Source organism: Hyla sarda, chromosome 5 (assembly GCF_029499605.1).
Source record: "Hyla sarda isolate aHylSar1 chromosome 5, aHylSar1.hap1, whole genome shotgun sequence".
NCBI lineage: Eukaryota > Metazoa > Chordata > Amphibia > Anura > Hylidae > Hyla > Hyla sarda.
The window spans coordinates 111,873,274-111,890,397 of NC_079193.1; the positions used below are offsets into that span (position 1 = coordinate 111,873,274).

At 45.9% G+C, this 17,124-nt stretch overlaps 1 protein-coding gene across 5 annotated transcripts in view; it reads right to left on the bottom strand.

The window, feature by feature from the left end:
- Positions 1-16,779, bottom strand: part of DYNC1LI1 (dynein cytoplasmic 1 light intermediate chain 1) — a 54,237-nt gene extending 37,458 nt beyond the window's left edge. Inside the window, exons 1-6 of one of the 5 annotated variants that reach the window (XM_056520103.1) lie at positions 16,409-16,776; positions 12,120-12,193; positions 11,917-12,033; positions 9,202-9,432; positions 7,519-7,688; positions 1,386-1,479 (exon numbers count right to left, since the gene is read on the bottom strand). In XM_056520103.1, coding sequence (XP_056376078.1) covers positions 1,386-1,479; positions 7,519-7,688; positions 9,202-9,432; positions 11,917-12,033; positions 12,120-12,193; positions 16,409-16,524 — 802 coding nt within the window. In that variant the 5' untranslated portion in view covers positions 16,525-16,776. Of the gene's footprint in view, positions 1-1,385; positions 1,480-7,518; positions 7,689-9,201; positions 9,433-11,916; positions 12,034-12,119; positions 12,194-12,538; positions 12,563-15,897; positions 15,984-16,408 lie in introns of those variants that run through there. The other 4 variants (XM_056520108.1, XM_056520104.1, XM_056520105.1 and 1 more) reach the window with 4 other exon arrangements.
- Positions 16,780-17,124: the final 345 nt, after the last annotated feature.

Genomic DNA, 17,124 nt, shown 5'->3' on the forward strand with positions numbered 1-17,124 from the left:
ACTTTTTCATGTTTCCGTATATGGGATGGTATGAGGGCTCTTTTTTGCCCCATCATCTGCACTTTTTATTGATACCACATTTGCATATATAAAACTTTTAGATCACTTTTTTTCCGAATAAAATGTGACAAGCATAATTTTTGGAATTAATTTTTTACTATTACGCCATTCACCGTACGGGATCATCAACATTATATTTTGATAGTTCGGACAGTTATACACATGGCGATACCAAATATGTTTATGAAAATGTTATTTATTTTTTTACGCTTTTTGGGGGTAAAATGGTAAAAAGGGCCAATTTTCGTTCTTATTCGGGGTAGGGTTTATTTATTTATTTATTTTTTTTTACACACTTTTTATGTCCCCATAGGGGACTATCAATAGCAATCAGTTGATTGCTAATACTGTTCAGTGCTATGCATAGGGCACAGCACTGATCAGTTTTATCAGCTATCTTCTGCTCTGGTCTGCTCGATCTCAGACCAGAGCAGAAGACGCCGGGAGACAGCCGGAGGCAGGTGAGGGGACCTCTGGCCACATTTACAGATGATCGGATCCCCGCGGCAACGCTGCAGGCGCTCCGATCATCTATTTTAACATACGCATTGCCGCAGATGCTGTGATCTGTATTGATCAAGGCATCTGAGGGGTTAATGGCGGACATCCGCGCGATCACAGATGTCGGCCATTATCGGCGGGTTCCTGGCTGATGATAGCAACCGCCCTGATGCTCGCAGTCATACACAGGACGTAAACGTTCATCCTGGTGCACTAAGTACCGCCACAACAGGATGTACATTTATGCCCGTGGTCGTTAAGGAGCAAAAATAAAATGGCATTTATACATAAACAGCAAACCTGGTTTTAAACTTGCCATAGGTTCAACAGACAGCTCCCTCCCCCTACCACCCCAGAAACATTTTAACGATAGAAAAGCTGCTACCATACACTTCAGAAAGCATGAACACTAGATTTTCACCAAATTTTCATTCAATTTTCAGCTTTCTCTCTTCCAATTTCCCCATTCACATGAACGTTTTGCACAGACATTCTTATGTATATGTTTAGAACGTGTTCTCAATGGAGGGATGAGGGATAAGCCGGTGTCAGACAACTCTGACATTGGTTTACCTCCCTCAGAATAATTGGGTAAGACATTGTCTGTCAGGAGAGAGTTGAAAGGTCCTCATACAATTTAGACAAGTGGACAACTTTTGACTAAAGTGTATGGGAAATGTAGCATGTACGATCCCCATTTCCATAGACACCATTAAAAGATGAAAAGGCTGTGTACTTGGCTTTACTTGGATCCACTTTATAAGCTCTTTTATAAGTAATGTATTATCTGTTAGACAAACTATGTTTTTTGTAAAAAAGGATACATTGTAAACAAAACTTCCTGATATGCGATTGAATAAAGTCGAAGTGCTCATCTGTATAGTCATGCTCTTTTTCCAAAATACTAATGGCATCACACTGCAAACAAAGTAAATAGGAATTACTAAAATAAATTATTAGCAGTAGAAGATATGGCATAAAGAACAAAAAATGCTTCTATAGTCTACAACAGTCATGGTAGATTTTCTATATAGGCTAGTAACCAGAAATAATGCTTTAGGAAGTCCAATTGTAACTGCAACTTTTTTTATATACTTGTTACTCAGATTTTTACTGTGTTTTACCCCTGTTAAAACAACCCATGATGTATATAAAAAAGCCATTGGGCAGGTTTAAGTTCAAATAGATGGCTGGGGATTTGAGCCTGCTCAATATCTGGCAATGCCTGGTTTCATTCAGTAGCTAAGGGCCACCATTAATAACTGGTGCTGAGCAAACTCTGCAGCCAGCTATTAACCGTTCAGATGCTGCTGTTAAAACTGACAGCGGTATTTAAATAAGCTTTATATGCGTCATTGGTAGTGTAGTGGTATGGATTGCCCCCCCACAACGCAATCGCAGGAAGGCGATTAGATGTCACAGAAGCCACCAGGACTTTGCTAATAACAGAGCTTGCCTCTATGTCTTTCAATTGCTGTCTACTAGGGCTGCACGATTTGGGGAAAATGTGCGATTGTGATATAATAAACAAATGGTAAAATCCCCCCCAGTTCATATCCAATCCCCTTATTTCATACCTTTTTTCCTTACCTAATTGGGGGTGGTGACAAATATAAAAAAAAATGTGTAATTAGCTATGCAGTTCTGCAAACATTGATTAAAATAAGAATCTAAGGCAGATGTATAAATTAGAAATGGAGTGTATCTGGGGCTGACAACTCGCAGTCAGTAGCTGTATAACACCAAAAAGATTTTATTTAAAAACAATAAGGGTGCACTCACATCACGTTTGTGTAATGCGGCTACAGGGACCCGCCCCGCTCTCCATTCATTTGAATGAGCCGAACAGAGTCAGATAATGACTCCAGTCGGCAAATTTTTGGACCTGTTTTGTTGCGGGACTGAAAACCGTGGTCTGCCACGATATTTAGTCCAGCAATAAAATGGATATGGTACAAAAAGGAGCCAGCCGGAGTCACTATTTGATGCCATTTGGCTTATTCAAATGAATGGAGTGCAGCACCGCTATGGCAGCGGACACAAAAAAAAATAAAAAAAATAGCCAACACTACTACCTATCACACGCGTGTACGCTGCTGTGGCAAATACAATAAAGAAGGTTGCAGAAGCACTCTTTGTCAAAAAATGGAGGCTCTTTGCGCACCTTTTGATCAAAACGTGTCCTCCATCCACCACGTGGAGGTGGCCTCTTGTTGGATGGGACCCTAGCATGCTTAATCCACTCACTTCTGCATATGGCCTCTGACTGGGTGACAAGCAGGATCCACTATCAATTTAAAAACCTCCTGAGAAACAGGGAAGAGTGCACGGCTAGAGAGGGTGCCACTCCCCCTAACTTGTATAGCAAAAACACCAAAAAGGAAAATAGCCAGCAGAGGTGAGTAGATGAAGCATGTTAGTGTCCCATCTGACAAGATGCCACCTTCGCGTGGTGGATGGGGACAAGTTTTGATCAAAAAGTGCGCTAAAAGACACAATTTTTTGACCATGAGTGATGCTGTAACCTTCTTTTCTCGAACGAGTCATTGGGGGGACACAGGACCATGGGTATATGCTGCTTGCCACTAGGAGGCTGACAATATGCAAAAAAAACTAAAAAAGATCAGCTCCTCCCGGCAGGATATACCCACCTCCTGGCTCTGAGCAACTCAGTTTTATCTTGGTGTCAGCAGGAGCTCTCCAGACCTGGTCTTATTTCTTTAGTTTTTTTTCCTAGTATCAGTCTCTAGTTAGATTTTCTCTCCTTTTTTTGTTTTTTCTAGTGTGGGGCGACAGAAGCATGACGCTGCCTGATCACCCACATGTGAGCTAGGGGCACGGTGCATTGTTGGATGGACTGTTAATCCCTCATTGCCATGAACCAGTGTCTGGTGGTGTACCCGGGGTCCGGGTCCCCCATTTGCCCCTCTTTGCTAAGGCTGCCTTAAGGCAGGTGGCCCTTAGCGGGTCAAAGACTACCTTAGGTGAGTATAAGTCCACATGTGTGTGAGTATGGTATGTTCACATGTGGGCGAGTATGGTCCCTTCCCCTCCTCGCCTCCCCTTGACCTGGGGGGCCTTTTCCACTTTGCTGCAGTGAGTGCCAGGGATACTAAGGGTTAATGCCGGTGTTGGAACAGGGGTGAGTAGCTGTTAGTGGTGTCTCTCTTGTCCCCCTGCGCTTCCCCTTGCATACGTTCTGTGGCCGGGGTCGGGAAGCACACTAGACCGGGGAGGACTTCTTATTCCAACAGTGCTGTTTCTGCCAGCGCTGCGCTGTACCGCTGCTCTGGGCATCGTGGCCAGTCTGATCCCGACCAACGGAGGTATCTTGCTTCTTCCGGCCGCGGGCGGTTCTCTAAACCAGCCCGCGGCTTGGGCCTAGTCTTAGCTCTGCCCCCCTCTTGCTGCGCACTGTAATGCACGCGATGCAAGCTCCCTCCTATCCCTAGTCGGTACGCGTGCTCCGGGAGCAGCCTGGAGCCTGTCATATGAGAGCATGCGCTGCAGAGGGTGGTGCACCCTCTGTTTCTCCTATGGGGGTGCAGAGCGCTCTAGGGGGTTACAGCACTGGCCATTCTGGACGTTGCGTGCGCTGCAGGGGTCAGTAGGTCCCTCCTCCCCGCCCCTGTACAACGTGGACCAGGGCTGGATATACTTCTCCTCTCAGCCTGCGTTCAGCCCTACCTCTCTGCGGACATCTTATGCTGTCATTTCTGCACCTTTCAGGACTTTGCACAGGATCCTGGGTGAGATTGTTCCCTGTTGTCTGTCTGGCTGACTCACTAGTGTCTGCTAATGTCTAGCGGGTCGACTGAACCTACCTGCCCCTCCTGTGAATCCCTGCGACCCAGTCTTCCCAGGGCTACTGTTCCGGATGACCCACTGGATGGCGAGAGGTCTGCTCCCGCTCCTCAGTGGGTTTCCTCCCTTTCTCAGACGATCTCTGACTTGGCCAGGGTCTCCCAGGAGGTGGCTTCTGCTTTGCGGCGGTCCTCCTTGCGTTCGTCTCCCAGGGTGACTGCGGTTGATCCCCCTCCCACCATTCTCTACGGCCCTCCTGTGGCCGTCCGGGTGGCCTCTCCTCCGATTCTTCTCCTGAATCTGGACGTGCGGGTTCCTCACGATGCCGCTCTCGCTCCATGTCCACCTCCTCCAGCCACAGCCGCAACCAGTCACCCAGTGTCCGCTCCCGGTCCAACTCCACCTGTTCTAGGACCCCTACGATGCTCTCCCAGTCCTCAGGGGAGCTTGCAGACTCTGATTCGGTTCCCCCTTCTGACTCGTAAGAGACTTCCCGTATGTCAGATTTGGTTGACAGCGTGGTGTCAGCTGTCAGGTACACCTTCCCCCTACAGGACCCAGGTACTTCAGGCACGGTTCCTGAAGTGTCCTTTCAGCATGCTTGTTGGGCTCCTCAGGTTTTCAGCCCACACACTGAATTTGACAAGCTGTTAGAGGCGGCATAGCAGCATCCAGATAAGCCCTTCCATGGGACTAAGAAGCTCCGGGCTCTCTTTCCCTTTCCCCAGGACCTGGTTACAAAGTGGTCTTTGCCTCCTACAGTGGACCCTCCTGTTTTGCGGCTGTCTAAATCTACTACCCTGCCGCTGGCTGATGCAGCCTCCTTTGAAGACCCCTCAGATAAGCGCATTGAAAATTTAGCAAGATTCGCCTTTGAGGCGGTGGGCTCAACTTTGGTGCCTGCCTTTGCCTCAACTTGGTTATCAAAAGCCCTCTTGGTTTGGGCTGGTCAATTGCGCCAGGGGATCTTGGCAGGTGCCTGCTAGCTCAGCAAATTGCTAATGCAGGGGCCTATCTCTGCTCAGCCTCTTTGGAGTCAGCGTGCTGCTTTTGCCTTGGGCAATTTAGTGGCTCTTCGGCGCTCCATTTGGCTTAAGGTTCAGAAGTGGCTCTTCGGCGCTCCATGTGGCTTAAGGCTACGGCATTTCCAGATGGAATCCCTGTGGTCAGTAGTCGCCTCCATGGATCCGGGGGAGTTCCTTTCTTCCGTCGACATTCGGGACGCCTACTTGGACATCCCTATCTTTCCTGCCCACCAGCGGTTTCTACGGTTCATTTTCAGTTTGTCGCCCTGCCCTTCGGGCTGGCAACGGTGGCAGCTGTGGTGGCTCTCCTCCACTCGCGGGGGGTATTGGTTTTCCCCTATCTGGACGACCTACTCATCAAGGCACCCTCCCTGGGGCAGAACCGGGTCAGTCTCAACATCACTCTACAGACCCTTTCCAATTTCGGTTGGATCATCAACCGCGTGAAATCCAACCTGTCTCCGTCCCAATCTCTAACCTTTCTCAGCATCCGCTTCGACACTGCAGCGGCTCTCCTCTCCCTCCCGGAGGACAAGCTCCTAGAGCTGTGTTCGGGGATTCGCTTGCATCGGTGGCCGGGTCTGGTCCCTGTCCGGACTTGCATGTCCATTCTGGGCAAGATGGTAGATTTCATGAAGGCGGTTCCCTTCGCCCAATTTCTGTACTGCCCTCTTCAGTGGGCCATCCTCTCTCAGTGGGACAAATCTCTCAGTGTCCCTCGTCTCTTCATTGCGGAATTAGACTTCCGCTCAAGGTTCGCCGTTCCCTCCTTTGGTGGCTTCATCTCCTCTTCTCCAGACGGGTCACTCCTGTCTGCCTCTCGATTGGCATGTCCTGAGCACGGACGCAAGTCTCCTCGGCTGGGGAGGTGTTTTCGGGACCTCAAGGTCCAAGGCCGTTGGACCCTGTTGGAGTCCAGTCTCGCAATCAATGTTCTGGAGCTTCATGCGATCTTCCTGTTTGTTCACTGGAGTCGCCTGCTGCAGGGTCTTCTGGTACGGGTGCAGGCGGACAACGCCACGGCCATGGCGTACATCAATCGCCAAGACGGCACCCGCAGCTCGGCGGCCATGAAGGTAGTGTCGAAGATTCTCTTCTGGGTGGAACTTCACGTTCCAGCCATATCAGCAGTTCACATTCGATGCTCTTGTGGTTGCACAGTAGATGCTCTTGTGGTTCCTTGGACCCCATTCGCTCTCCCCTACCTCTTTCCTCCCCTTCCTCTTCTTACCAGTGTCGTCCGGAAGCTCAAGGCGGAGGGCGTCTTGGCTATTCTTGTAGCTCCGGATTGGCCTTGTCGCGTGTGGTACATGGACGTGGTCAGTCTTGTGGCAGACGTTCCCCTCCATCTTGTGGATTGTCCCGACCTTCTCTGCCACCCCAATTTACTTCCGCTGCGTTTGACGGCGTGGCGGTCATGCCGTCTGCCTGAGTTCCTTTTTGGATGGAATGTTTCCCCACCCCCAGGGACTGCTTTAAGACGTCCCATGGTCCTGTGTCCCCCAATGAAGCGCTCAAAAAAAAGTTGATTTTTTTTAGACTTATTGTAAAATCTCTTTCTTGGAGCTTCTATTGGGGGACACAGCACCCGCCTATTAGTTGCTGGTGACCAGATGTTTCTGCCGCTGTAATGCGGGAGTGTTTTTTTTCTGGTTTTTGTTGTTGTCGGACTGTTTCTTTCTTGGTTGGTTCGCCTTCTGCTTTGGGACTAAAACGGAGTTGCTCAGCTATATCCTGCCGGGAGGAGAAGACCTTCTTTTGTTTTTTTGCCTAGTGTCAGCCTCCTAGTGGCAAGCAGCATATACCCATGGTCCTGTGTCCCCAAATAGAAGCTCCGAGAAAATTTTTACGGTAAGTTTAAAAAAATCTACTTTTCTGTATACTATGGCAATGGAAGGTTTTTAAATTCCCTTGCCGGACCTGACAGTCATCTAGCACAAACGTAGTGTGAATGCACCCTAACTCTGAGGAATACAAATGGTCATGGCACATAAATGTGAAAAGATAGCCCTTGCATTATCGTGGACACCATCTACACTGCCATATTACCCAGTGGATAAGAATACAAAAGAAATAGTGGAATAAGTGAAAATATTGGAGTTTACAGAATGCGACTTCATCAACTGACCTTTGTGCAAACAACTACTACAGGAATGCCAAGGTTATGTGTAAGCGTGTCTTCTCCTAAGGGCAAAATCACACTTTCATCTCGATCATCTTGTGAGGAAGTATTTCTTCTTTGGGGAGAAACAGGAAGTTCCTCTCCAGGCTCTACATACTCTTGGAAACTTCTAACCACTGGCAAGAAAAAAAATACAATATCATCATACTATAGAATCTGGACTCGGTGCAGTTTATTTTCATAAATCATTTAGAATTGTTTAAAAATTGTGATTGTTGATGTTTTTTTCTTTATACCTGGAGACCTACCAAAGAAGCGGTGTCTCTTCAGCATAAAACTATGAAAGTCTACCTTGTGTCAACAGTCTACCATTAAAGGGGAACTCCAGAACATGAGTATTTATCCCCTATCCACACAATCGTGTAGATAGGGGTGAGAAGTGGGGGCTGGGGAGTCTGACCTCTGGGACCACCTGCATTCTCCTACCCAGCACCCCAGCTCTCTCCATACACGGAGGGACCTCCACTACCTGCACAGATTATTATGGACCTCGGCACAAAGCGGTGGCCGAAACACCCACTCTATGCATTTCTATGGGAGAGCCTGAGGGGTCCCAGAGTTTGGAACACCGTGATCAGACACTTCTCTCCTATCCACCGGATTCTGTGGATAGGGAATAAGTACTCATGCACAGATTTCCCATTTAATGTCAGTTATCTGAAATTCTAATCCTAAAACCACAGGTTGTGTTGAAAGGTCACATCAGATGATAAAGTAAATCTTCACTATAATATTCAATCAATTTGGATTTTTATTTTTTATTTAAACCAAATATTCCACTACATCTATTGTACTTCTCACACATTTGACCCTGTTACCAACATAAGCCCTGTTTACATCACATTAAAAGCAACAAACTCCTGGCGTGCACACTAAGCATTTCCATTACAGCTCCGATAACCCCTATGGAGTGTCCCATAAAGGGGTTATTCGGGTGTGTTTTTTTTTTTTTTTTTTTTTTTTTTTTAGTTTTTATATGCCTATTCTGTCAGCTATGAAAAAACATATGTTTACTTACCTCCCACACTCACCAGATGCTTCCAGTATCATTCCATTGTCCCTGGTTCCATCCACTTTCTGGTGCTTGGGGTCTGTCACAGTGCAGCTCTGCAAATTACTGGCTGGAGGGTGTGTCTCCTTGGAAAGCGATTGGCTGAGCAGCAATATAATGTGTTGAGCCCACGGGGCAGCCAATCACTGGATGAGGATACTGCTGCAGCAAGCAATTTGCTAAGCTGCACTGCAAAGAATCGACCCTCAGCAACAGGGACCCAAGCAGTAATACCAGAGGAGCATGGGAGGTAAGTAAAGGTTTGTTTATTTACCTCTGGCAGAATAGGTATATTTAAAAAAATAAAAAACCCACAAACACACCCTACCGTCAGAGTACACCTTTAAGCTTCAAGTCATTCAGTATACATTTAAAAAATAAATAAAATGAATGACACATAACAAACTACATATACTACCTTACTTTCAGACTAGACTTAGACAAATGAAAGTGACCTAAAAGAAGTGGGTCAATAGATTATACAGGTGTTAGCTCTTTTCTCCCAAAAAATGTCATATAGCAGTCCCAATTCTAAAGTTATATTTTAGTATGGCTATTAAAGGATATAAGATACTTACTTTTTTCTTCCATCTCTTTCATTTCCTCTGGTGGAATTTTCAGCTTGTCCATGTGTTCCCGGATAACACTAGCCCATTTCTGAAGTGAATCCAAGGCTAACCATGGCCTTGACATGTCTACAATCAACATAACTAACGTGTCCTTAACACTGCCAGCATCCATAGCAAACTTCAACAACCCTTTGTGATACAGATCCCCATCTAAGATCCACACATTACATCTGGTCTGATCTAAAATGAAAGATAGGCAGTCAGTACACTGACAAAGGAAGACCAGAAAGATCATAAAATATCCAACTGTATAATACCTAATAAACCCTCAGACCAACTTATAGGGGTTATCAGCATTAGAAAGATTAGCAGTTTTCTCAAAAGAACTGTATCCCAGTTGTCTAGAGGTTGGGTGTGATTTTGCAGCAAAGTTCCATTGAAATAGAATTAATACTCCCTGTGTGGTAGGGCCAGCAATCAGCTGTAAACAGGCATTTTTTTTAATTGTTATAGTTGGCCACACATCTCCCCACGTAATAGAAGAAGTGAGGCCAACAAAGGAATGAAGCAAAGGGCCGCACAATCATTTGTGCAGCCATCACTTGCATGAGGGTAAAGCCTTGTAATAGGCTTTTAAACAAGAGCATTGGCCCATGTAATAGCACCCTTAGGCTATGTTCACATGGCGAAAATTCTGCTACTCTGCTTAAATTCCTTTATGCATAATTTTTGCAGTTTTGCAGAACTTAAGCAGAATGTCTGTGTGCTAAAAATACAGAATTCTGCTGAAATCCAAAGCCCTATTGAGTTCAATGGGATTCCGCATGGAATTCTACAAAATTTAAAGACAGGTCTTATATTTTTGCAGAATCCAAAAAGCAGAATGTCTGTGGCAGAACTTACTCAGTGAAAATTCTGCTGTGTGGATGGGACAGCGGAATTCTCCGTCAAGTGCGGTAAATTTTGCAGAATTTCTGAGCAAAAGTTTCCAGCAACTTTAAAAAAAAAAAGTAAAAAAAACTTTTTGTAACAATTTATATACTTTTCTTATATAGGGCTCTTGCATACATTACATTTTGATAACTTTTATATCTATTTTTTCTGACGTGATCAAAAATGTGAAAAATGTTGTATTTTTAACGTTTAAGCTGTTTATCATACAGAATAATTAAAGGGGTATTCCAGAATTTTTTTTTATTTGACTATGCTACAGGGGCTGTAAAGTTAGTGTAGTTCATAATATAGTGTCTGTACCTGTGTGTGGCGGTTTCCTCACAATTCTTATGTGATTTTCATCCCAATATTTATTTTTACCAGCATACAAAATGACTGCTGTCTCGGATTTTTCCCAGCTTGCAATACGGCCGAGACCTGACTCACTAGTCAGCTGATGACAGGGAGCCTGTCTGCTTCAATTGGTGGAGAGAGCAATCTGCAAGTAATGCAACAGCTTGAGGCACCCTGATTGAAAACCACAGGTCTGCAGCTCATTTATGTTTCAATGGGTGGGGTAGCTGATGTGTGGGACAGAGGAAAATTGAATCATGGGATTTGTAGGCAAACAAGAAAACTGAAAAGAGGAAATACAAGTTCACAAAAAGCTAGCCACAAAAAGCTAGTGTTATGGTAATCTTACAACATAGCCATTTAGCCCCAAGACAAGCGCAGATCCTTCCTAAGCATGCCCATTACTGTCTGCCAGGTACGTACTAAAATCACCTTATGCTGGATAACTCCTTTAACATTATACTAGAATATATAATAATATAGTTCAGACATTTCCGCATGTGGCAATATAATGAATTTTTATGTCATTTTTTTTACTTGCAAAATGGGAAAAGGGGGCAATTTCATTTTAATAAGGGGAGGGGGTTAGAAGGCAAACCACACAAGAAGATCCCTGTAACTGGACATGGAGCAGCACCATTTTGATTCATCAGACCCCTCTGCAGGTGGTCCAATGAGTCTCACATAGCCCATAACTGCTTTAGGTGTCGTGATCAGTATTGATCATGACATCTAAAGGGTTAATGGAGGACATCAGCAGGGTCACTGATTATCGGACGCGCCATGCATGAAGTGAGTGCAGCGCCTTCGTGTTCATGATGTAAACGTACATCTTTGTGCGCCAAGTCCAAAGGCACCATGTACAAATTCTTATTTTGCTTGTAAAAAGAACAGTTTGAGCTTACAAATACAACTGTGACCCAAAAAGCCATGAGTGGTTTGTGGTATTGCAGCTCGGTCCCATTCACTTCAATAAAGCTTAGCTGCAATAACAGGTACAACACAAAATTATAGTACTTGGATAGTCACAAAAAAGAATTATACAAAAGGGGGAGATTTATTAAAACCGATGCAGAAAAAAAGTTGACCAGTTGCCCATAGCAACCAATTAGCTTGCATCCTTCATTTTTAAAAAGGTCTCTGAAAAAGAAGCAATCTAATTGGTTGCTATAGGCAACTTTTTCCCCTCTGCACAGGTTTTGATAAATCTCACCCAAAATTGTTTTTGCAAGTATGTAAAGTTACAAAAAAAAAATAAGGTACATTTACCACCCGATATAAGTAAAAAATGTGCGCAGTTACATACAACATTGGATGAAAAAGAAAACAATGCTAAGTGGAGGAAAGAAAGACGTTTTCCGTTGAAGATCTTATATGGCCTAGAACAAAGAGGAGCCATTTTTAGTTGTATGTTCCAGACTATTTTAAAGTACTTGCCGTCTCTGTCTTCATCATGGACATTAATGTACAGGTACTCCATTCCCCTTCCTTTTTTGTACTCCTCAATTCCCTGAAGTTTTCCTATTAAGCTGGTCTTGCCTGCGCCATCCTCACCTGTAAATAGGGAAAGCTGATTAACTCCTTGGCGGCTAAGAACTAAAAAAGTCAGTCAGTAAAAGACTGCATATATCTAAACTTACCAAGCAGCAGCACGTTCTTCCCTGGTGGCAGCTTAGAGCGGGAACGGGTAGAGACTTCACTTAGGATGGATGACCTGTAGACATACAGACATGGGAAATTAATGCAGGATAGGAATGTTGTCTATAAGGGTTGCGATTAGGAATCCCCCAGGAGCCCCCACCTCCTTTTCACTAATTGGGCATAAGAAAGAGCATTCATGTTGACAGAGACTCTGGAGAAAGGGTGGCAGGGTTTGGGAGAATAAAGGGCTAAAGGAACAGAGTGGCAGGAGATGCAATTTGGCAGTGAATCTATAGAGGGGCAGTGTGTGGACATTAGGAGTTTTGAGGTGGGGGCAAAAGTGGTAGAAAGCAAATGAGTAGGAGCTTTGTGGGGGAGTAGACGTGGTCCATAATAAGAAAAAAAAAACTGCACTAACATTTTCAGCCACAGCGGCCAGCCTTAAGGAGGTCTTCACGTTACACGTGGAAAACGTGAGTCAGAGTTGATAAGATGGGTGGGACTGACTCCCCTTATCCTTTCAAGACCCCCCCAAATATCACAAAAGAGCTTCCTCTCATATTGACCCAGCTAGACTTTTTGACCCCCCAAAAATTGCGACTTCTTACAAAATAAATAAAATCTCAGACAACTACACCGCTACACACTGTACAGAGAGTTTACCAGTCACACTGTACAGACCAAAGAAGTTAATCTGAATGCTAGGAGTTTTGCAATAGCCAGAAGCACCCTGGTTGGGAAACACTGGCCTACTGTAATGTTACCCAACCAGTGGCCTCTAGTGGTTTTACAACTACACTTGGCATTTTGCCCTAATATACAAAGGTTGTCCAGGAATGATGGTTATTGTAAGGCTGCTTTCACACCATGAAGTTCACCCATTATTAAACGTACGTTTTCTGTGAAATAATGGGTGCTAACGGCTGAATGAATATTCATCCGTTAAGACCCGTTGTCCCTCATGTATGGCCGAACGCCTCTGCCTACAGACTCCCACAGCCGGGACTACTACAACTCCCATCATGGACCAGACATGATGAGAGTAGTAATTCCTTGGCTTGCAGGAGTCTGCAGACAGCTGGGGAGGCTACATTAGTGTTTGTACTAGAACCCCCATCTTGGAACGGAGTCTGTTCCATGATGGGGGTTGTAGTACAGGGGCTGAGGGATTGATCGCACCGGGTTTCACTTCTGAGACCCAATGCGATCTGAAGTTATTAAGCAGGGGAGCGAGCAGCAAGCTCCGCAACCCTGCGATGTATCCATGTGTTTTAACTTTCATTTTTGAATGTTGGGGGGGGGGGGGGGGGCAGACATATAGCCTATATATCTAGCGCATTAGACATGACCCCCGCCGGCGCATTAATAAATATATACCCCCCGCCGGTGCATTAAATATATACCCCCCACCAGCGCATGTATAATGTAGCCTCGCAGCGCTTCTATATACATATGCCACTGCAGCGCTATATGTGAAAAGCATTCTAGCAGCGCTATGAATGAAAAGTATTTCTATAAGAGCGCATAGTGGCAGGAGACGGCTGCTGACACTATGCGCTGCTAATAGAAATACTTTTTATTAATAGCGCTGCAGAGGTATATGTATATAGAAGCGCTCGGGGTGCAGACATATAGCGTTATCTGCCCCCCACAGCGCTATATACATATGCCGCTGCAGCGCTATGAATGGAAAGTATTTCTTTCAGCAGCATCGGGCGGCCGATGCTGCTGCTAGAATGCTTTTCACATGTAGCGCTGCAGCGGCATAGGTATATAGAAGCGCTGCGAGGGTACATATACATGCGCTGCAGGGGTATATATTTAATGCGCTGGCGGGGGGTATATATTTAATGTGCCGGCGGGGGTCATATCTAATGCACTGCTGGGGGCTAGATATATAGGCTTTTAATATACATCGCTTTTAATATACATATGGCCCCTGCTAGTCACAATGTTCATTTTTAAATCTCGCTCTGAGAGCCCTGATTGGCTCCTCGGTACTGGCCATTCAGGGCTCCCCACGGGGATTCAAAATTGAAAGTTAAAACCAGTGCTGTGGTGTCGAGGAGTCGGATGCAATTTTGGGTACCTGGAGTCAAACAATGCACCGACTCAGACTAAATTTAGATTGGAATTTAAAAAAAAATCAAGTTTAAATGTCCCAATTCACAAAAAGTTATAATTAATGACTTCTCTACTGTAAGAATAAAGACCAATGCATGCAGTGCCTCACGTAACCGCAAAACGAACATGTTAAGTGACCGTGAAGAAGCATGCTTTTCATGTTCTTCACTATATGGCACACAATGCACAACTAGGTGTGGCAATACTTATACTTTCCATAGTGTTGTGTTCTGCTGTTACAGGGAACCCATGGGTAACCTAGCATCTCACTGATAAGGGATTAAGGAAATATGTTTTTGCAGGACTAGAGACACTTGTATAAGTGAAAGGAATGGAGGGTCAATGGTTCAAGACTGAAGCTGTAAACCTTTAGAAAAACTGCTGCCATTCAGATAAGGCTATAAAAACTTGTAAACTCCGATTGTTAGCTTAAACTTTAATCATGACTATGGGATTCTACTAGGAAAATCATGTTTTATAATAAATGCCCCTTCCTGGATCCTCCCAATGCCCTATCTTTAGCAGCAGATCAGCACACAAAAAGGAGAAGGCAGCAGCTTCTGCCCAACTACCTCTCTCTGCTAGAAGAGCTTAGAAGAACTTGGTGGAACAGCTTCTTGGATTCAACTGTAAGTGTTTGTAAATACATTCACATATTAATACAGAGGAGTCGGAAGTACAAAAAACATTTGTCGGAACATTTATCTACCGACTCCACAGCCCTGGTTAAAACACACGGATACATCGCAGGGGAGCGGACCATGCCGCCCGCTCCCCTGCTTAATAACTTCAGATCGCATTGGGTCTCAGAAGTGAAACCCGATGCGATCGATCCCTCAGCCCCTGTACTACAACCCACATCATGGAACAGACTCTGTAGCCTCCCCAGCTGTCTGCAGACTCCCGCAGCCAGGGAATTACTACTCCCATCATGGAAACAAGTCTGTTCCATGATGGGAGTAGTAGTAGTCCCTCAGCACTGCAGGAGTCTGCTGATGTCACCTCTTCTGAGCATGCTCAGTAAAAATAACATTTGTTATAATAATGGGCATTAACGGGTGTATTTACTAACCTCCGTTGGTCATAGACTTCAATGTTAAAAATAACGTATGTTAATTTACCCGTTTCTTGTGACGGGCGAAAAATTAGTTAACGTCACGTTATTTCTCCCGTCACAACCAACGTCCGTTAGTCATGACAGGCTATAACGGGTGATAACGGGTAAACGGGAAAAAAAACAGACATCAATGGGGGTTAACAGGCGTTAATAATTATTTTTCAAACGTTCATTTATTAACTGGTGAACTTCATAGTGTGAAAGCAGTTGAGGAGCCACAGGTTGGAAACAATGAGATACTGGATGGTGACGGTGCTGTGATCCTTAGAGGTGTCAGATAGGTATGATCATACATATTGTATATACTGTGGATTCTTGTGCTTATAGTCTGAACACTGCCCTAATATGTAAGGAGCAGTGCCAGCGCTTTTTCATTTATATTGATTTCATATAGATATCCACAGCATATATAGTAAGTGTGAATGTTCCCTTACATCTGCCTGCTGTGGTCATTTATGACTAACCACAAGTGTTCAGTCACATAATCTTTGTCACCAAATCCAAGCAGAGGCAATCACATTCAGATGACGCCTCACATTTACAGCAGATTTACTTCGTCCACACCCAAACACAAGAGGCCGCGCCCAGCTGTCACTGCGCGCCACCTGACACCACAACAAGGAGCCTCACGTGCGCACGCGCACAATGACCAGCTGCCAGGGGCCGCCCTCTACCTGTCTGGGTAAGGGCGAGGCCAACCATCTGGGAGGGCGGCAGGTAGTTGGCCTCGCTGTTACCCAGACAGGTAGAGGGCGGCCCCAAGGCCCTAGCCACCTGCTTATTCGCAGCCGTGACGGACATCGGTCGCCCAGCGCCTCTAACCCCGCCCTCACACGTATGCCGTGAGCTGCCAGCAAAGGGTTAATCCTGCTCTCCTTTACTCCACCCCGACTCTGAAATGGGATACTAGTACGGCAGACGAAGGGGTTAAGTAACGAGGCAGCAGCCCTCCCCAGCTCCACATAACGGTCCTGGCCTGAGCTAATGAATGGGGTCCCGTGGCTCGTACGACCCTGCCCTCCCCGCACCATGATAGCGCACACTGACCAGAGGTTCTGTCCATCCTCGTCCTCACTGGCCGCCGCCCCGTTGTGGCTGTTCCCATATCCAGCATTGAAGCTAGAGGATGGAGACGAGTACGAGGCGGCTCTCCCAGCTGCCATCCTAGTACTCCTTTTCTACTGACCGCTTTCAATACGGTTATTAGAACAGAATGTCTCAGGGATACCCCCCTCTCTTGGTTTTGGTCCCGGCCACCCTTCCGCTTGACAGACAAGGCGCGGTCCCCGGGAAGAAGAAACAGGAGCCGTGGAGAGGGGGGAAAGCAAGAGGACGGCGGGAGACAGGAGAAGGGGCGGCGCCAGAGCACAAGGCATGACGGAGGTGACGTCGCGGCGGCGGTTTGACTCCGCCCACTGGTTGACGGTGCATTGCCGTGGAATGAGATTTGCCATAGAATGAGATGGTCCGCCTCCATCACATCCTATTGGCTCTCTCTTGTCACGTGACATATTTAAACGTCACAAATCTCATTCCACAGCAGTGTCAGTTTGGCTATCACAGGGAGAGGATCTCCTCACCCTGTGATAGCTGAAGCTGTACGGAGCTCTCATGGCCTCTGTGGCCCGACAGAAGTTCACACATGTACGCAGCTCATACGGCTGCCTCATATACATTTACTGTTGATCCACAGCGCTATCGGGATCCCTATGCCCGATGGCGCTGTCATCAGGATCCCCATGCCCGCAGCTCTACACCCCGTC